Source organism: Sceloporus undulatus, chromosome 3 (assembly GCF_019175285.1).
Source record: "Sceloporus undulatus isolate JIND9_A2432 ecotype Alabama chromosome 3, SceUnd_v1.1, whole genome shotgun sequence".
Classification (NCBI taxonomy): Eukaryota; Metazoa; Chordata; class Lepidosauria; order Squamata; family Phrynosomatidae; genus Sceloporus; species Sceloporus undulatus.
The window spans coordinates 88,267,458-88,288,367 of NC_056524.1; the positions used below are offsets into that span (position 1 = coordinate 88,267,458).

General features: G+C 40.7%; 2 protein-coding genes across 4 annotated transcripts in view; one reads left to right on the forward strand and one right to left on the reverse strand.

The window, feature by feature from the left end:
• The window catches only part of LOC121925825 (cytoplasmic tyrosine-protein kinase BMX-like), a 38,946-nt gene extending 24,962 nt beyond the window's left edge, over positions 1-13,984 (reverse strand). The window contains exons 1-7 of the mRNA XM_042458399.1: positions 13,882-13,984; positions 12,141-12,307; positions 11,795-11,899; positions 8,653-8,734; positions 6,820-6,939; positions 1,095-1,156; positions 135-228 (exon numbers count right to left, since the gene is read on the reverse strand). Of these exons, the coding sequence (XP_042314333.1) occupies positions 135-228; positions 1,095-1,156; positions 6,820-6,939; positions 8,653-8,734; positions 11,795-11,899; positions 12,141-12,287 (610 nt within the window). The 5' untranslated portion in view covers positions 12,288-12,307; positions 13,882-13,984. The remainder of the gene's footprint in view (positions 1-134; positions 229-1,094; positions 1,157-6,819; positions 6,940-8,652; positions 8,735-11,794; positions 11,900-12,140; positions 12,308-13,881) is intronic.
• A 2,312-nt stretch (positions 13,985-16,296) lies between these two features.
• The window catches only part of PIR (pirin), a 45,531-nt gene continuing 40,917 nt past the window's right edge, over positions 16,297-20,910 (forward strand). The window contains exons 1-3 of one of the 3 annotated variants that reach the window (XM_042456860.1): positions 16,305-16,447; positions 16,954-17,036; positions 19,404-19,550. In XM_042456860.1, coding sequence (XP_042312794.1) covers positions 19,455-19,550 — 96 coding nt within the window. In that variant the 5' untranslated portion in view covers positions 16,305-16,447; positions 16,954-17,036; positions 19,404-19,454. The other 2 variants (XM_042456859.1, XM_042456861.1) reach the window with 2 other exon arrangements.

A 20,910-nucleotide genomic window follows, 5' to 3' on the forward strand; every position in this document is an offset into this window, starting at 1 on the left:
TGTGTGATCACACTCCTAGTTGTTGAAGCCTTTTTTGAAAGAGTGGCAACAGTAACTAAGAATGGAAGAGTTGCTCCCATAATTAGCTGAAACAAAGTTATCATAACTGTGCCATGTAAATGTCAAACATGTACAAGGGCTAGGCGTCTCTATAGCTATTTTCTGTGGGCTAGGGGTGCTTGAGGAACCAGTACAATGAGAAATATTTTCAACCTTTTCAACTTCCCACTAGATGGAACAATAAAGAGACCATTATCTTTTCCTGCATGTAAGTTTGAATCCTAAAATGACAGTTTGTAATGTTTACTGTCAAACTGTATAGCGATGTATGTAGCATATCCTTCTATATGTATGTATGGGCTCAGATATTTAAACAACATGCATTTGCAGAGCTTAGGTTTGATTGTCAACAAGTGGGTCAGAATAGGAGATAGAGAGGTGTCCGCCAAGACACTGTTGAACTACAATTACCATTGGTCCTTACCAATGGGTATTTTTGCTGATGGGAGTTGTTGTACATCAAACAAACATCAAACTGGCCTTGCCTCTTCATTTTCATAAACATTGGCCAATTCCCAATGTCTTTGTTCACTAACGACCATCGTTAAAACTGGACTTGCTACTTCATTTCCATACACAAAAGATTTTGAATTTTAATTGACATTCTCACATACCAATGGCACATATATGTCTGTCCCTGATTTTCACTCCAATAAATGTATCTGACAAAGTAGAATGAAGTCTATGAAAGTTCATGCTGCCAACTTCTTTCTTTCAGTTAGTCTCAAAGGTGCTACAAGATCTCTCTACATACTGATTCTACGGACTAACATGGCTATATCCAACATTTGGAAGGCCACATGTTCCCAGGACTAGGTTAAAACCAGAGCTTGGAAAAATTGTACAATGTAGTCCAAAAACAAAAGTAGCTTCCTGAAGCTCTGGTTAAAAAACAAATTATATTAGATGAAAAGAGAGGCAGGGCAAGGACCTCTCTTCTTGCCAGGAGTCACCCATCAATTCAGACATTTCAATGGTCTGTCTGCCACAAGTATAAATACCTAAAATGGATTGCTAAAAGGATTCTCACTTACCAGTTGTCCTGGTATGGGTGGGAGTGGTTTCACTGCACTGCTTACACTGTGTAGGCTGGAGTCTACATTAAGAAAAAAAACCTAAGTGAAATTCATCCCCTAGAACAGGAGTTGGGGGGGGGAATGTTGCCCATGGGCTGCATGTAGATCCCCAGCTTCACTTTTTTGGCTCCTGAAACCCCCTCTCACCAATCTCCCCAATAGCAATAGCATTTACATTTTTATACCACTTATCAGTGAACTCAGCACCCTTCCAGACAACCCAGAACCCCATATTACTTCCAAATACCCATTTTTCCTCAACCATGTATCTCAAAATGGCAACAGACAGTTATGGGGAGTGAAAAGGAAAAGAGGGGTATTTGGGCTTGCTTTGGTGTGTGTGAGAGAGAGAGAGGGAGAGAGAGAGAATTGGCTCCTAGCTCCCACACATCCTACAAGTAGGACCTAGAGTTAGACATTGGGTAAACTTTCTGGCAGCTTTAATTATTATGGCATAAGCACTGGACTAACCAGGGCAAATTTCAGTGTGTATTGTTATGGAATAAAGATCCCATTCAGAGGAACTCAGCAGCACCCAATGCTACACTGGACCATTGCAAATGAACACTTGCATGTGTGCTGAGTGACAACACTTAGCTCTCTTTAAAGAGAGCTGCTGTCTACTTGCCAGAATACTCTGGGCTGCTCCTAGAGTATTCTGGTACTGAATTACCCCAATATTCACCTCTTATCTTTTGGCTCTCTTGACAGAAAATGATGTTGTTGCTGCTGAGGTGAGAATGAGGCACCTAGCACACTACTGATAATGGTGCCTCATTCTGACCTCAGAGTGACTCACACACCTGCAGTGGTGGCACTAGGTGGTTTGCAAGGACTATGTGGAAAGGCAACTACCCATCATCATTACACAGAGAGCTGGAGGGGAAAACCACAGCAGAAGGTAAACCTTAAAAATGTGGGTTGGTGGAGGTGTGAGCATTTTGAAGACTATCTGGACCCTATTTGGGGTTTTGGTCCTGCATTGTGTAAACAGGACACAGTGAGCCTGGGGGGAATTTGGGTTCAATCACATGTAGAGAAGACCAAAGTCTACAGGCATGCATCCTCTAGGCTGAGATGAGTCTGTACATATATCTGCAATTGGAAGGTGGAACTAATGGGTACCTTCAAAAGAGCCTGTCACACACTCAGACCCAGTGTATCAAATTATAGGAAAAGATTCTTCACTCTTCATGAATCACAGCAAGGTCCTTGAGAATATCAGACAGCAAGGGCAAATAACAATAGAAGTCATCCTTCTGACTGTATAGGCTGGATGTCTTTTGTTGGTAGCTGTCAGAAAAACCTGGACCTTGATCTGATCCAGTTATGTTCCTTCCTTCTAGGCATGCGTAACTGAAACTGGTCTCCCCAAATCTGGTGCCCTCTAGATGTTTCACTGGCAAGGGATAATGAGAGTCATAGAGCAGCACAACTGGAAAGTTTCAGGTTGGGTAACAGTGGCTTAAACTCAACGTTAAAATCTTAAATTGTTTTGAGAGAAGCAACATTTAAAATGCAGTGTTCTCCAAACAGTAGAGCACCCTTTATCTAACTGTAAAGATTAACTAGCAAGTAAAACTGTGATGTGTCAGAAGCTAGGCCAGGGTGCAACATTTGCATGTAGATCATTTGTTTTGGAAATGGACCAGTACTCATATTTCTGTATAACAACAGCTGCATTTGAAGAAAAAAAATAACAGTGCATTGTTTGTAGCTCCTGAAGTACACAACAGCCCTTACCATCAATATGTGTGCCTAAGCGGTACCATTTCACTCTCGATTCTTCTCCTCTCCAGCACACACATCTTGCTACATTAACATAAAAGCCAGTACACCAGAGAAAACAGTAGGCAACAACTCTCAACTCTGACATGCCAGTTTCTTTTGTGGAGTTTTTTCCCCCACCCCAGGAAATGGGGGAGAAAAAGTGTTTTTAAATCAGACAGGGTGGCCAGAATCCTTCTGAGATGTTATGATAGCTTAACCAGGAGTGATGCTAGCATATCTACAGTCTGTGGTATTACAAAAATAGATATCCCGTACCTTCATATTCAGGTAGTACAACAGCTATGAAATGGTGCCTGGCCACAGCTCTGCCCCAATACAAATAGCCACTGCTACCACTGACTTGTCTGGTTCCGTCTCATTATTCTTGAACTTGAAACACTGTCAGCTTTCTACAGCAGACTGGCCAGATTTATCTCCCTGGTGAAAACTACAAAATTAAAATACTGTTCATTCTATCTAGATAGACTGTGATCACATGTGATTCAGAGAAATTCAGGATTTTTGCCAGGGGCAGGGGGGGACTTCATAAACTCTGCAACATAAAGAATCACAGTTTTTACTGGGGGAATCCACAAATATTTGTGAGGATGCACATTATTGAATGTATGGCTGTCTGTCCCCTTTGCATGGATTCACATGGATTTGCATAGCTACACATTTTCAGCAGAGAGAGGGCAAATAGATGCAAATTTGTGCAGGAAAGTGAAGAGAATTAAACACTGATGCAAATGTGCAAAAATCCACAGCAATTCGCACAATATACTTACATGCAGACTAGCCCTAACTTGAGCTTGTACCAAGTGAAGGGGAAGAGGAATACATGGTCCTCCTAATCTAATGGACTGTGTTTTTTGTCCAGTACATCACATATTACTTCTAAGATGTACTTCTTACTTCTGAGTGCAGCCACTCAGATTACTGAAACACACTAGAATCATAAACATTAATATTTTATTTCTCCACATCAATCACCACTTGGAAAACCACATATTTCATACTAGGGTTAAGAGGAATTTTTTCCCCTCCAGATGTAACTGGATTCTAACTCCGATGAGCCCTAACCACAATGGCCAACATTTAGGGGTGAGGAGAAGAGTGGTCTAACAAATATAGAGGGCTATAGGTTCCACGCCCTATCACATGGGGTTAAAACCCCGGCTTACTTTACCTCAAATTCAGTGCAAATTCGGGAGGCAGCCGGGTCCTATCACACAGAAATCGGGACTGAATTGCTGCCTGGGTCCGTACCAGATGCAGCCTGGGTCCTGTAAGTTGCTTCAATGCCCCCTTTTGAAAACAGAAGCTTCCAACTTCTACAAATGGCCACCGAAGCGGCTTACAGGACCCGGGCTGCATCCGGGATTTCTGTGTGAAAGGAGCCAGCCGTCTCCCAAATTAGCACTGAATTTGGGAAAGGTAAACTGGGGTTTTAGCCCCCTGCGGTAGGGTCCTGCTTTTTTAAACTAATGTTTTAGGTTGCTGTCCTACAAAATACTATAAGTTTCTTTCTAGTCCTGCACGCAGGCTGAAGAAATCTGTCAGTTTTGCTTCCTCCAACTTCAGGAGTTACGGACAATAAAAAAAAATCTAAGGTCTTTTCACAGAATCTAGGAAGAATTTCATGGTACAGTATATTGGTTTGAGTATCAGACTAGGACACTGGGAGATCAGGATCCAAATCCCTACTTGGCCATGAAAACCCATTAAGTGACCTTGGGCAAGTCACACTCTCTCAGTCTCAAAGAAAAGCAAGGATAACCCTGTGCTAAACAAATCCTGTCAAGCAAAACCCCATGACAGGTTTGCCTTAGAATCATCATAAATCAGAAATAACTTGAACGTATACAATAAGAAAAAAGTTTTTGTGAAAGACATTCTCAAGCATCTGGACTGTCCAAATTCAGTATATACAGTATAGCTATTTTTGGTACAAAGAAGATTATGTTATCTCTGACTGCCACATAGCTGTTAAAGAAGTGGCAGCTCTAATTCACTACCACAAACATGGAATTCAAAGCCATATTATTGAGAATTAAGTGCACAAATCCTTCTGCCTAGAATGGGCAATGCTTTCCCCAAAATTTATTTTTTTTAATATCCAAAGTTTTTTCTATAGAATTTACAAAGACATTTGCAGATTTTGGAACTAAGGGTGGCCTGAAGCCACCCCTTTCAGTGCCGGATCAGGGCTGTGGCAACTACATGCCTCGGCCCCAATCTGGCATTTCCATGGTGCAAAAAAGGAGCCACTTTTGTGGCTCCTTTTTGCACCATGGAAAGTGTACTTTTACTGCCGCCGTGGCACCTTCTGGCATCCTTTTGACATTGTGTCATCTGGATGTAGCGCCAAAGGAGTGCCATGATGTTGCCCACCGTGTGGTTGGGTGCACAGCGTGACAGTAGTGTCAGGACAGCATGAGGGCATGCATTGTTTGGACGCCATGCCCCCACTCTGCCCTGAGGCCGGCATTTATCGTCTGTCTTCGAGGCTGTTAGTGAACCTAATGCAATCATTATTCACACCAAGATGTAACCATACATTAAAGGAGTTCCATTTTATGTTTGCCTGGCAATGTTAACTGCAAAGTTAGACAGATAGTATTCCAGAGAAAAGAATCAATTGGCAGAAGCCAGACAGTGAGTTATTTCCATACCCATTAATTCCCTTATGAATACACCCCATCTCTCTTTATTATTATGATTAGAAACAGCCTAGACAAAAACACAAAGAAAAGAAAGAAAGATAAAAACTTCTGGCAGCTGTGAGGGGTGAAGTACCCACTTTCCTGTTTAATGATTTTGACCTACAAATACCTTCCCACTCTTGTCAGCATAGCACAGGGTGGGCAATTGCAGTGAGTTCAGGGATCGGTTTTATGCACCAAAAATCATTTGAGAGCTGTAATTGATTGTCAAAAATATAGAAAAAAAGCAAAGAAAAAACAAAACCAGAAGTAGGCAGAAGTAAGTGGTATTTTTTAAAAAAGCTAAATTTCCTAAGGCCCCTGCAATCTATTCTGAAGGTGAACTGCTGCTCCTAGAAGCTTCTAAGACAGATAAATTAGCCTTTTTAAGATAATAGAAGGACATTATAGGTATTCTAAAGGAGCCAAAAACAATCTTGTGTTGTATATAGTTCCAAATGTTTCTCGACCCACACCAGAGCATCATCTAATTGTGTCCTTTACATCCTAGTAAACTAGGTTAGGATTGGTTTGCCAGGTGAGAAGGAATTATGTTTAATATTACTGTCACACAATTCCCTGAACTTACAGTACAATGTGGAGCTTCAAGTGCACAACATAACAACATGTGTACTAGCAGTGTTAATTATCACAGAACTCTATTATCTATTGTTGTGCATAAAAGTAATTAGTTGCAGGCTCTCCTTTCCAATTGTGGATATAGCAAGCAATAGCAATAGTAAGTGCATTTCTATACTGCTTATATACATTTAAGCATTCCTAAGCAGTTTACAACTTGTAAGACAATTGCACCAGCAAGCTGGGTACACATTTTAGGATGCAAGGCTGAGTCGACCCTGAGCCAGGACTGAACACACAACCTTGTGGTTTGTGAGTGAGTAGCTGCAGTATAGGCTTTTAACCACTGTGACACCAGGATATGTCCATGTTGCAAAAATAAAGCAGTCTGACAACACTTGAACAGTCATGGCTTCATTTTGTGGAATCTTTTGAATTGTATTTGGTAAGATATTTAGCCTGGTCTGTCAGAGCACTCTGGTGCCTCATCAAACTACAAATCCCAGGATTCTGTAGAACACAGTCATCACAGTTAAAGCAGTATCGAACTGCTTTATTTCTCCCGTGTGGATGCAGCCTGTGACTCAACCTCCCCCTCCAAAAAAACCCAATCAAAGGTAACACATTACATTTTTCCCATATTGTGCATCCAGGAGCTGCTTTGCAAGTCTGGTTGCAGCAGAGGAACTTCCCACTGGAAAAGAAACCACTGTGGTATTTGTTTAGTAAATCTGTATTATCTTTCATCTCTGAAAAAGATGATGGTTGGGGGAGAACAAGAAACAAAAAATCTTTACTGCTACAGAATAATCATATCTTCTTGTTCACCTTCTCATTCACCTTCTCCTATTATTCATTTGTATCCTATCATTTCCCTGATAATGTGACCCAAAGCCGCTTACAAATTACTAAAAGTACAGGTTAATTAATTAATTAACTTTATTGATTTCATTTGTATGCTGCCTTTCTCCAGGACTACGACCCAAAGCAACTCACAAAAAGGATAAATTAAAAATGTAACAAATGTTTTTTTAAAATTTAAAAATATCACATTTAAACAGCAGAAAATCATTTAATATGCATACAAAAGTTAAAATAAATAAAGAGAACCCCTATAAGAAACCTCGCTACTTACATATCAAAATCCTGCTTAAACAAAAAAGCCTTTGCCTGCTGGCAAAAGAAGAGCAGGAAGGTAGGTTAAAATCATACAACATCAGTAAAAATGTGTGTGTGTTATTTAGAAACACTTAAAACAATCTGTAAAGCTGAAACTATTTAAAAGACATTAAAAGACAATTTTAAAATCAACAGAACAACACAGCACACCATTAAAAGCCCATCACAGTCAATTTCTAAAATCCTAGTGGAGTGGAAATGTTTTTAGCTTGCTGATAGGAGAGCAAGGAAGGAGTCATCCTAGAGTCCAAAGTCTGGGAGTAGCCATACAGAACTGCACTCACCCTTGTTCCTACAAAATGAGCCTGAGAAGGTAATGAGACAGAGAGAAGGACCTCTCCTCAGAGCTTTTTCAGGCTCATATGGGGAAATACCAATGGTCCTTCAAACAGCCTGGACTCAAGTCACTTTGAATAGCACCCAGAAACAGATGACTAGCCAGCAGAAATGTTGCAACAACATATGCCCCACTTCAGCTGACCAGGAACACCTCCATGTTGCCTGGATTAAGTTTCAACATCTTCACCATCATTAAGACCACGACAGATCCCAGTCCGTTACCTCTCAGTGGGCAACAGAATCTTATAAACTGATACAATTAAGGCACAATATTAAGAGTATGGATTAGGAAGGTCAGTTGCAGAATTCTTATATAATAACCAGTCTTGTAATGGAATCAAAGCTTTTAGGGTCAAAGCACCAGGACATTTTGGTTAGGAAGGATGATATCATCTGGCACTCCCCTCAAACATCCCTTTTCCCTTTGAGTTTAGCTGCAAACTTCATGCTAATACATTTTTTCAGTAGAAATGTATTGTTGTGAGTCTCCCCCTGCTAATATGAAGTATTGGGGGGGGGTGTGACTTATTCTTGAATGTGCAATTAAATCCCATTTGATTTAGCTTTTGTTAGAGATGGAAACAGTTAGGCCTGCTTTAATATGGGCGAATACATATGTTGCCATTTTTGGACTCTCATGGGACTATGGCCAGAAACATTTGCACTTCAATTTTACCACTTTACTACAGGTAATAACTTACCCAACCTTTCTCAAAAGTATCTACATATTGTGCTCAGCTTGTGTCCTACTGCTTTGTTGTACTTAAATTATGTTTTCATTTTGTAGACTACTTGGGTATTTTGTTTATTCTTGTAAGTTATTCTGTAAAGGGCTTTCACAGATGTATTGTCATTTTGCTAGCAGAGCTAAACTTTCATACATTATTTGTAACAGAAATAATTTAAGCTTTGCTTTTAAAAAATCTGATTCTAACGCTTGGTACCTCTATGCAAAGCCTCCAGCCATCGTCTTCGACTGTCTTCACTTGCAGAGAAGATGTACAGGAGGCCACCTTTGTACACAATCTAGGCAGAAAAGAAAGCAGCTCAGTAGATACCTCATTAAAAGCATCTCCAACCAATTATATAATGTACTCCAGTCAGGTCCAATGCTCTGCTGCATCACATTTTGTTGTTTCATCTAATGTATGTGTGAAACAAAAGTTTTTAGTTATATCTTCCAACTGTACCAGTTTGGCAGGGACAGTCCTGATTAATCCTCCATTGCCCCACTGCTTTTAAAATGTCACAGCTTCTCGCTCCCCCTTCCGTTTTCCCTCTTTGTCCTGGCTAATGTCAATTGCTGCTAAATGAGTTAAAAGTGTGAGAGAGATTAGTTTACACTTAGCCGAGGAGACACAGTCTTGCTCTTCCCAGTAGGCTCAGGGAAAAGCAAACTGCTGCAACCTCTCCTTGCTTGTATGTTCCTCCTCACTAATAACATCTGCCATCTTGACCACTCTGATGTTGTTTGGCCACACATGTCCTGCTTTTCATCTATGACATGTTGGAAAGTATGGTACTGTCTGGTTTATTTTGCTGCCCCTGATGAAGGTTGGTATGAAGTAGACAGTACCTAAAGCTCATCACATATGATAGGTGAGTTTTAAAAAGACCGAGGAATACTGATTAAGAACACAGAACATAGCTCTATGGCCCATGTGACAAACAATAAAAGTTGTTCTGAAACTGTAAGGAAAAGCGAATGCCCGGGCTCAGTGCCATAGAATTCTGGGAACTATAGTTTTGTGAGAGATTTAGCTTTCTCTGTCAGAGAGCTCTGGTGTCAAATAAACTATAGTTCCCAGGATTTCCTAGCAATAAGCCAGACCAGTTAAAGTAGTCTCAAACTGAATGATTTCTGCAGTGTGTTTTGGACCTTTGATTCTGAACCTTTTGTGGGGATATCTTGCACATACACTTTACATTTTGGACTAACACTTGGAGTAGTTCAACTGACATGACCTGCATGGGAAAACCAAGCATTGCCTGCAATCACAAAAGGAAAGGCAGTTTAAAGGAGTGCTTCTAAAGGAATTCTGTGATGGGAAATATACAAAGGAAAGAAGAGAGCAAATAATTTAATCAATTTCCTCACTGCTGCAGGAAAATCTTCAAAAAGTGTGCAATTTTCAAAGATGCTTTCACAGGGTAGAGAAGCCACCACAGATTCACCTTTTACCAGCATCCTCATGCAGCCACGAGAAGGAGAGCAGCCAAAGAAGGAGGCTCACCACCACCCATGTTCTTGGGTCACAAATCGTAGCAATCCTTTCTTGGTTGCACCCTTCCTACTCCCGCCAGGACAGCTACAGCACAGTAACCCATAGTAGTGGTCTTTCCTGCTTCTTCAATACATCCTGTATTTGAACGGAAGAATCATCTACAAATCATTTGACTTGTTCCCTCATTTGGTCATGAAGGTCACATTACTGGACTGCAAACCTACAAAGCAAATTGGGTAAGAATGGTAGAAGTCACAGCCTAACAACAATGAGAGAGCATCACAAGTCCTATCCATGATTTAAAGCACCTATTATAGCTTGGTCTTTTATTACATTTTCTGATGTGGCTTAAAACAAATTAAAAAGCAATGAGGAAAATAAAAAAAACCACCAAACAAACTGTGATGATTCCTTGAGAGCAAAGCCCTGTGCGTGGCTATTACTCTCAGGGAGATCCCTTAAAAAGAACTAATCTTCCGCTGCCACCACTCAGTGAATTACCAATGAACTATATTTCCCAAGCACAATAAACGATATTTCCCAAGCACACACTGAGACTTGCTTGAGAGAGAGATCTAGTTTCCTTTCTTGCTAGCCCACAGCAATCAATAACCGAGATAAGGCACGTGTACAGGAGCCAAAGAGATAGCAGATGCTTTTAAAAGAAAGAAGTTTATTTTAAAGAAATAGTATAGAATAGTAAGGTATCACTCATGCTAGGCCGCCTTGCCTGGCAGGTCAGAAAACACAGTTACAAAGATATTCATTTCAGGCAAGCTATTAGATAAACATAACAAAAACCTAGACGTACTGACTAACACTGTTCCTAAGCTACTCACACAATGATGGGATTTGCAGTCCTTGTGGAGTTCTTGGAATCAGGGAGTTGGCTCCTTGCCAACTCTACCTGCATGCCAGAGCCAGTCCTCCGGCTTCTCAGAGGACAAAGCCTCTGGTTTCTCCAAACCAGCCAAGATGGAGAACAAAGGACACATGGTCCTACAGGGGTATTTAAACCCCTCTCTTGGAATCTTTTGAAACTGCCGCTCTGGCACTGTTGATTGGCCAAGTGATCCTTACGTCAGCTATGATGTAGCTGCTCATTAGCATGTGATGTCATCTCTCATTAGCATGTACCTCCTCCCAGATTAACCCTTTGTAGTTCAGGAGAAGTCTTCAGGTGGTTGGGAACCCAGCCACCACACAAACAAACAAAAAAAGAAAGAAAGAAAGCCAGGAAGGCAATAGCAAAGAATCTTTAAAAATACTTTTAAAATGGCCTGAATATCCAGAGGCCAGATAATTAAATGTAAATATAAATACAAATGTATAATTCTTATAAATAAGCAGTTTTATACCCCTAATTAAGCCTCTTTAACATGAGAGTTAATAAAGGCAAAACTAACACTGTTTCCAGCCCCCAGGTCATACATATGACAAAAGTCATAACCTTGTGGTAGAAATCTATGTGGTAGACAGGGAGTAAAGGGCAGTCTCCCTAAGATCTCAGGTCAGGGGCATCAATAAAAATAACCTTTATAATTGGCTTATTGCTGGGGAACACCAGAGCTGGCAGTATTTACTTTTTTAGACTAGTGACTTTGCTTGCTAATGGATCTGTAAATAGCTTCCCTATGCTTGAAGAACATACCGTGCCTTTCTCGATGCTGCTGGACTCTCTATCAACTTTAGTTAGCATGTCAATGGTCAGAGACGATTAGAAACCAACTTCTTTTCTAGCTAACATAAACATTTGTGTACCTCTACAGGACTGCAAGCCATTCTAAGGCATCCAGCTTGTTTCCCACAACCCAAAAGACGATTTGATAGATAAACATTTTATCCAATATTGTTCTGTTACCTGGAAGGGATATTGTCTTCCTGGAAGGGTTTGTTCCTCAAGATCTACTGCCTCAGCACATCGAATGTTCTTAACATCAATTGATCCTTTTCTAGTTCCTTTTTTCTAAAAACATAATATGATACAAGGATTGTGACAATATTGCCCATAAATACACAAAACCATGGGGGGAGGAGGTGTGCAAAAGAGGACAAGATTTGTTCATTATGGAAAGGAGCTATATCTACTTTTACATCTGACCTCTTAAACATTTCATGAAAACAGGTTAACAGGAGGTCCAGGTGTTAAGAGACCCCTTAAATTCTTCCATTGCATTGTAAAAAAATAATAAAATTCTATTTCTTACCTCCTTTTCATATTCATAGTAAGAGAGGCTTGTTTTTGTAAGAACAAACAAGCGCTCTTTGTAATTATTTGGAGAGATTTTCTTCTTCTGCTGAGACTTCTTTACCAGTACTTCTTCTAGAATAGATTTTTCCCCTGTGCTATTCATTCCTCAATTGCTAAAAGTTCCTGGGTAAAAATAATAAATAAAGGCTGACATTTAAGTAGACATGCATACAACTGCACTGTAAAACAAGTACACCTGCACAAATCAGTTGCCCAGTTTTTATAACCAGTTTTGCTCTGGTTTTATAGACCAATATTCTTAGGCTTAATAATCCACAAATATAATGACTTTTCTAAAGATGAATACTCTCTATCTTGCGGGGGAAAGATCATAATACCTCTATATGATTACAAATATTGAAAGCAAATTAAATTCATCATCAAATTTTGCTTATAATATAGTAAAGACAAAATAGATAATAAAGAACAATGCATTGATAACCCCTTGTAAAATATCTTTTAAAAAACAATGTGGCTTACTTTGGTATGGCGCTTTCTACTGAGACAGATTCCTCCCTTCCTTATGACTGCTTGTAAAGGAAGTGTCCTTCTTTGTACTTCTTTCTTTTACATATTTGGCAGACATACTGATATCTATCAAACATTATTTGCATGTTATTCATAGAACCCACTATAATTTACCCAGGTGTCATATACCTGCTTGCTTTATTTTGTCCCTTTAGATAATTTCCAATTAGCTGGTTTTAAATTTTCATACCATGTTATTAGGTTTGACTACCATTGTAATTCTGTATCCACTTTCCTGGGAATAAGCCAACCCTAGTGAATTATAGACTTGTAGAGGATTGCATTGTGTGAAGTGAGTATTCACAGACAATAATGGTAACAAAGTTTATGGAATGGCCTTACAACACTTTTTAGTCTATTGTTTTGGGCTAAGTGTCTACTCAAAGTAAATGAAGCCAATTGATAGCAAAATTCTATGCATGTTTATTCAGAATAAAGTACCAACAGTACCAATGGGCCTGACACCCTAGTAAGTGTATTTAGGTTTGCTGAGAGCAACAGTTCCTGGATTAAGGAGTGAACCAAGGCTGTATCTACACTGTAGAAATAGTGCATTGATACCACTTTAACTGCCATGGCCGCAACCTTCGGTTTTGTAGTTTTGTGAGGCACCAGTGTGCTTTGGTACAGAAGGTAAAAGAGCTTGTAAAACTACAAATCGCAGACAAAGGCACTTCATCCAAACACTGTCAAAAGGGTGAATATTTTTAAATATTCCAACATTTTCCAAAAGGGTAGCTGAGTTGGTTTGCCACAGCAAGAAGAAAATGTTGTGGCCCCTCAAAGTTAACAAACCTATTATAGCATAAACTTTTGTGAACTAAAGCATATTTCATTAGCTGTATAAACTATTAACCAGAATTCTCTCCTCCCTCTTATTTATACTTGAAATTCTGGGGGGAAACTTCATGCATCTGATAAACTGGATCATTGCCTGTAAAAACTTATGTGATAATAAATTTGTCAGTTTTTAAGGCGTCACAGAGCTCTTTGTTGTTACTGCTGATGATATTCATTAAAAGCACCCACTCCCCTTCATTTCAGCAGTTCCCTGAGTTAGAGGAGATTTGACAGATCTATAACACAATTATGACTACTCCTTTCCCTTAGGGGAGAATCTGTGAAAGCTGAATGTATTAAAACCAGTTTACGCCTCATAGTAAACATACCCTAATTAAAGCTTCTGCTTCTTTCCATTTGCATTTTCATGTTCTCTGATGACAACTCATGCCCAAAGTTGCATACTCTTTTCCTCTTGACTGTGATACAGCACTAACTGTGCACAAAAACAATTACACTGATATGAAGGAGTCAATCAATCATTGTATTTAAGCACCTTCTGTGTTTTATCTGTGAGCAGTTGCTGGCATATTCAGATTCACAATTAGGTGTTCTCTATCTGAAAAATACCTGCTATCTGCTTCTGTATTACCAGAGCTATGTTGCTCCTGTATTGAACTGTTTTGCTATATGATGCTCCACATTTATAAATCCACCTGAGTTCAGATACATAATGGTTTAACTCCCCGGTCAGTGCGCACAGCTAGTTAATACCCTACCATAATCAAGTTAGCGAAGAAGTAGCTGATCTGGTTTTTGCATCTTATATATTCCCCATCATTATGTACGGATGCGAGAGCTGGACAGTGAAGAAAGCTGGCAGAAAAAAAAACTCATATGAGATGTGGTGCAGGAGAAAATGCTGAAGATATCACAGATGGCCAAAAAGACAACCAAACGGGTCCTAGAACAGATCACTCAAGCCACAGGATGATTAAATTGAGGGGGGTCATACTTTGGCCACATCATGAGATGGCATGAATTATGAGAAAAGACAATGATGCTAGGAAAGGCAGAGGGCAGGAGAAAGCAAGGAAGGCCACAAGCCAGATGGTCGAATTCAATTGGAGAGGCCATGGCCAGGAGTCTATGTACCTGACGAGAGCAATGGAGGACAGGAGATCTTGGAGATGTCTCATCCACAAGATTGCCATGAGTCAAGGCCAACTCAAGGGCATTTAACAACTGCAACAATTATTATCCCCACCACCACTTTTTAGGGGGACTGTAAATAGGCAGCATGTGCCTTTGGCAGCAGCATTAAGAACATCACATCTATGGGCAAAGCTCTAAAATACTGAATTTCTTGTTGCACAGCTCCCAGCAGCCCTGGTATGCGAATATGGAAGCGGCAGTCCAAAAACACTTGGGAGTTTATCACATGAAGTGCAAACTGGTAAAATCCTGTGCAGAAATGGGACTTTAAAATTGTTTGTCAGATGCATTGGCGTGAAAGGGAAATAATGTGAAAATAATCTGAGCAGAAATTTAGTGAAAGTAAAAAGCAGCTGGTTTTGACAACTTTGTGTTTGGATTATTTTTGCGTTATTTCTCTTTCGTGCATCCCGCAAATGCTGTTCAACTTTGTTTGGGTTAACCCTGAACATCATTGTTTTCAGTTTAAAGTTTTAAATTTAGTTTGAAATGCGGGTTGTTTTCAGTTTAAATTTAGTTTCTGCACGGGATTTGTCCCGTGTAATAAACTTGGAAGGACACAGCTAGCCACCCATGATCTTAACTAAAAGGGGGAAAGAAAAAGATGAGTACTAAATTCTCATCCTCTTCTCCATTAGAGGCTCAAGTTCTATTTAGGGCTGAAGATATGGACTCACATGTGCCTTGGGACAAGTGCCATTAAATTCAGTGCTCAGTGGACACAGATAGGGTTGCCATGCCAAGAGGTCTTTCCTGTTGCTGCTTCAGTCATGCAGACTCAGGCAACAGGCCAACAAAGATACATACAAACACCAGTTAAAAGCAGACGCCATCTTAACAGAAGACACAAGACACTTAGTGAAAACAATCTGTATTTAAAAGCCATCGTTTAAATGATACACTTGAAATTTGCCATCAGTTTGGGGGCTACAGAAAAACAGAAGAGTCACCTTCACTGCAGAAGTGATCCAAGTTGACACCACTTTGCCACTTTGCTCTATTATTATTATTATATTTGTATCCTGCTCTTTTCCCAGAACTGGGACGTTGGGTGGCTTCACAACATTAAAAAAAATCAACAGTACAGTTTAAAACAACAGAAAAGTACATGAAAAAGGAATTAAATGGTTATAATGTTAAAACAGATGGTTATTAAAAGAGTAAAACACATTTTAAAAAAAGCCAAAATTATATATATATATATATATATATTGTTTGTATATGTAATGTGCTATATTATATAGATGATATAGAGTAGAGAGAGAGAGAGAGCGCTCTGGAATTGTGAGGCTGATAAGTTTTGTGAGAGATTTAGCCTTCTCTATCTGAGCATCACAGAATCCCAGAGCGCTGAGCCCTGGCAGCTAAAGCGGTATCAAACTGGATTCCCTCTGCAGTGCAGATGCAGCCCAAATGCCTGCCTAGCTTTCCCTTCTTTGCAAAAGCTGATCATCCCCTGAAGGCCCACCTCTTTGCACCGACGTCTGCAAGGCTGAGCACACACCCCTCCACATAAAACCCCCTTCCAGCCAATGGGAGGCTTGCCTACCCTGGCTCCTCCTGGGAGAGGAAGGATGATGGGTTTGCTCCTCCTCCTTCTGGCGGATGGGAGCTAGAGCCAGCTTTTGGGGGGGCGGGGGGGGCGGTCCTGCTTTCCAGCCTCCACCCCCATTGCAGGAATAGAGCTTGGGAGCCCCCTTCTGGCTTCTGGAAGTCCTCATCAAACTCCTTTGGGTAGAAGTAAGTTTTTCCATGGGGTTGGGCACTTTGTGCCAGAGGAGAGCTGGGTTCGAATCCTGCCTCAGCCATCATAGACACTCAAGCCACACTCTCTCAGCCTCAGAAGGTGGCAAGGGCTCCACGTGCCAAGAAAAGCCTAGGGTGGCCTTAGGGTCGCCCTAAATCGTAAATGACTTGCAGGCACACAACAACAACAAGAAAAACTAGCCTGCCAGCCCCCTTGAGCCCAGGGTGGCTCCATCACATTGAGTGACTGTGGTCTGGGAGGGTGCTTAGGGGAGCTTGGCTCCACCAAAATCTGTGGCATCTTAGGGGTGCCACGAGTTGTTTCCCCTTTGATTGTGGGTCACACATGTAAACCCCCCCCCCATGCTTAGACTGTTGACTCACCTCCTGCCTCCCCTTCTTCTGTATTCATTGTTTTGTGATCACTTGGGAAGAGCCTGGGCAGGCTTTGCTGAGTCACCCTGAGCTGGCTTTCCTGCCTCCTTTCCTCCCTTCAAAAGGCAAGATACACTGTCTTTTCTGCAAGGTTTCCCTCTTCAAGCTTGCAGCCATTTAGCCAAGAGGCCCTGCCTAAAAGAAGGTGGTGAGTACATGCATTCACATTCCTTTTGAAATGGGAAACCAAACAGGACCAAAACTGGCACTTTTGGAGAGGGCCTGCATAGCTAGAAAAGAGACCAAGTGGAAGGCAATAGGAACAGAGAGAAAGAGTAAGGCAAGGTGGGTAGAATTGATGGAGCAAGGCAAGCATGGGCCTGACTTTGCAAGACCTGAGCTGAGCTCTTAATCACAGCTAGTCAAGTCCAGACCACACTGAAAAAAATCATCCAGTTTGAGATTGCTTTAATTATTATTATTCTTTTCTTTTCTTATATCCCACCTTTCTCCCAATATAGGGACTCAAGGCGCTGGACAAGCATAAACCACCCTGGCTCAGTGCTAGGGAATTCTGGGAACTGGAGCTTTGAGAGACATTTAGCCTTCTCTGTCAGAGAGCTCTGGGGCCACAATAAACTACAGTTCCCAGGATTCCCTAGCACTGAGCCAGGGCAGTTAAAGAAGTCTCAAAGTGGATTATTCCTGCAGTGTGTTTTGGACCACAGTTAAACAGCCACTTAGTTGAATATACTTACCTAAATGTTGTTGTTGTGTGCCTTCATGTCATTTCCAACTTATGGTGACCCAAAGGGGAACCTCTCACAGCGTATCCCTGCTATGCAGGAATACACAATTATTCTTATTATTTAATTACTATTAATAATTAGTTTGGTACTGAAGTGTGCCTTGAAGTCATTTCCAATTTATGGCAACCCTAAGGCAGTGAATTTATCACAGGGTTTTCTTGGCAAGGTTTCTTCAGAGGAGGTTTGCCATTGCCAGCCTCTGAGGCTGAGAGAGTGTGACTTGCCCAGGGTCATCCAATGGATTTCATGGTTGAGTGGGAATTTGAAGCCTGTTCTCCAGAGTCATTATCCGATGCCCAAACCACTATGCCACGCTGCAGTATACACTGCAGAATTAATGCAGTTTAGCACCACTTTAACTACCTATGGACTAATGGAATGTGTAGTTAGATGTGCACCACAGCACTATGGAAGCGGAGGCAAAATACCTCACAAAACTACAAATCTCAGAATTCCATAGCATTGAGTCATGGCAGTTAAAGTGGTATCAAACTGAATTAATTCTGTGGTGTAGATGTACAGGAAACTCTCTTGGCCTGTCTCCCCTCCAGACCTGATGGAAGTATAGTTCACTTGCGTTCCAGTCGCTGCCAGAATGGATCTCCTTCTTCCCTGGAAAATTGGGCTTTAGTTGTGATTGTGTCAGGAGTGACAAAATTGGAACTGAGGGTGCATCTACACTGTAGAAATAAAGGAATTTGACACCATCTTAACTGCCATGGCTCTGTCCCAGAGAATCCTGGGATTTTTGTGAGCTACCAGCATTCTTTGGCAGAGAAGGCTACAGACCTTGTAAAAACTATATATCTCAGGATTCCATAGAATGGAATTATAGCCCTTAAACTGGTGTCAGAGTGTATTACTTTTACAGTGTAAATGCACCCTGAATAGTGATCATGAATAAGAACCAGTTCCCTAGGTTTACTTATCTGTAACTGTTTTATATTCACAATTGCTACTTAGTTACAATTTTGTGACACTTTTAAGTGTACAGTGAGTCCTTCCCGTATAAGGGGAAATCCATGTATGCTCGCACCCCATTGCAAACAATGAGGCGTGTGCTCGTGGCTTGGGGCAGTGTGCGCACCATGGGTGTGTGCGCCATTTCTTTAATTTTCATGTGGCTTCCATGTAAGTTGGAAGCCGAGTATAGTGCACCAGCGTATGGTGCGGGTCCACTGTACTTAATTAGGGCCAAAAACACACTGCCGAAATAATCCAGTTTGAGACTGCTTTAACCACCCTGGCTCAGTGCTGGGGAATCCTGGAAATTGTAGTTTATTGTGGCATCAGAACTCTCTGACAGAGAAGGCTAAATGTCTCGCAAAACTACAGTTCCCAGAATTCCCTAGCACTGGATTGTTTCTGCAGTGTGTTTTGAACCTAAGTCTGTTCAACTGGTGTATCTACTGTACTAATGCAAGGGGATTTAGTAATGGTCATTGTCATCCTCTGAGGCTGAGAGATTGTGAGCAATATGTCTTGTAGTTTTTTCACTCATGAGGGAAAACAATGCCAGCTTGAGAGAACCTAACAACACGTAAAAATAAACCTTGCTTTTTTAAAAAAGTTTCTAATTGGAATATTAAATATTAAATAGACACGAAATTATTTATTTTTAAAAGATCCTTCCCTGAGCATTCATTTCATGGTTTAGGTAACTGAAATACTGCTGCCTGCGTATTCTTTTACTTAATTTTTTTAAAAAACAGGGCATTGTAATTAATACAATTTAAATTAAAACATTTGTTATTTATTTTTGACAGGCTGTTGAAGTCTTTGGGATTTGAAGTCTTTGAGATTTGAATCTTGTGACAATGGCTGTGGTAAGGAAAGTTATCAAAACGGTGCTCAGTAGGGAGCAAGCAGAAGGAGTTGGGGCTCGTGTGCGTCGGAGCATTGGCAGACCAGAGGTAAGCTTTTTGCTCATCTGTACTTCCAGGTAGATTCCATAACAACAGTGAATTGTAGTGTTGTCAATTCCCACTGTTATAGGTCCGATCAGAGATAGCCAGGATCCCTCTACTTCTATTTACTATCAGGAAGCAGATGGGCCAGATCTAGATTCTTCTCAGGCTGCATTAGGCCCATGGGCTGAAGTCCCATTGTTGTTGTGGTGGTGGTGGTGTCTTCAAGTCGTTTACGACTTATGGTGACTCTAAGGTAAGCCTATCATGGGGTTTTCTTGACAAGTATTGCAGAGGAGGTTTGCAATTGCTGTCCTATGAGGCTGAGAGAGTGTGACTTGCTGAAGGTCACCCAATTAGCTTACATGGCCAAGCCGGAATTTGAAACCTGGTGTACAGAGTCATAGTCCAACACTCACACCACAACACCACACTGGCTCACCCACAAGTTTCTTACCATGCACTAAAGCACAGGCATTTCTTTAACAGCATACTTGCTAAATAGGTCTAAACCAAATACTCTTCTAAGCAGTGTAATGTTTAATGATAGTTTCTAAGGAAATAAGGGGAATTTTCCCACACACTCTTTATTATGAGATATCTTCTGTTTTAGATTGTCACAGTACCATAAATTTAAACATCTAAATGTTTAAAATAAATAAGTACTGTATAGTCCATGATCCCCATCTTCAAACATGTAGATGTGCTTCAGGTAATGGTGTAGGCCAGTACAGGTATACCTCAGTTAACTAAGTAGAAAGTATTCCTGAGGTTTAATTCTTTAACAGAAACTTTGGTACCAAAGATAAAAAAATAACATGAAAATAATAGGGATAGTTTCCTACACTGCTAACAAAAGAAAAAGAAAAAAAACAGTGGCTCAACATGTTTCAGCAAACCTTTTATTCAGACTTAACAACACAGGGAGCCCTGGTGGCGCAGTGGTTAAATGCCTGTACTGCAGCCATTCACTCATAAACCACAAGGTTGCGAGTTCAAGACCAGCAAAAGGGCCCAAGCTGTACTCAGGCTTGCATCCTTCCGAGGTCGCTAAAATGAGTACCCAGACTGTTGGGGGCAAATTAGCTTACTTGCTGTTCACCGCTATGATCTTTGGAATAGCGGTATATAAATAAAACAAATTATTAATTATTAATACACATGAAATGACTCAACCAAGTCGGGTAAGCCTTGCATAAGTAAACAAAAACATTTTTAACCAGCTAGAGGCTTGCATAACTAAACAAAAAGCTTCTTCCAAAATGTATACAAAACTGGGAGGGGTAGCCAACAGATTGGAAGATAGGAACAGAATTCAAAAGAACCTTGATAAACTAGAAAAATGGGCTGAAACTAATGCAATGGA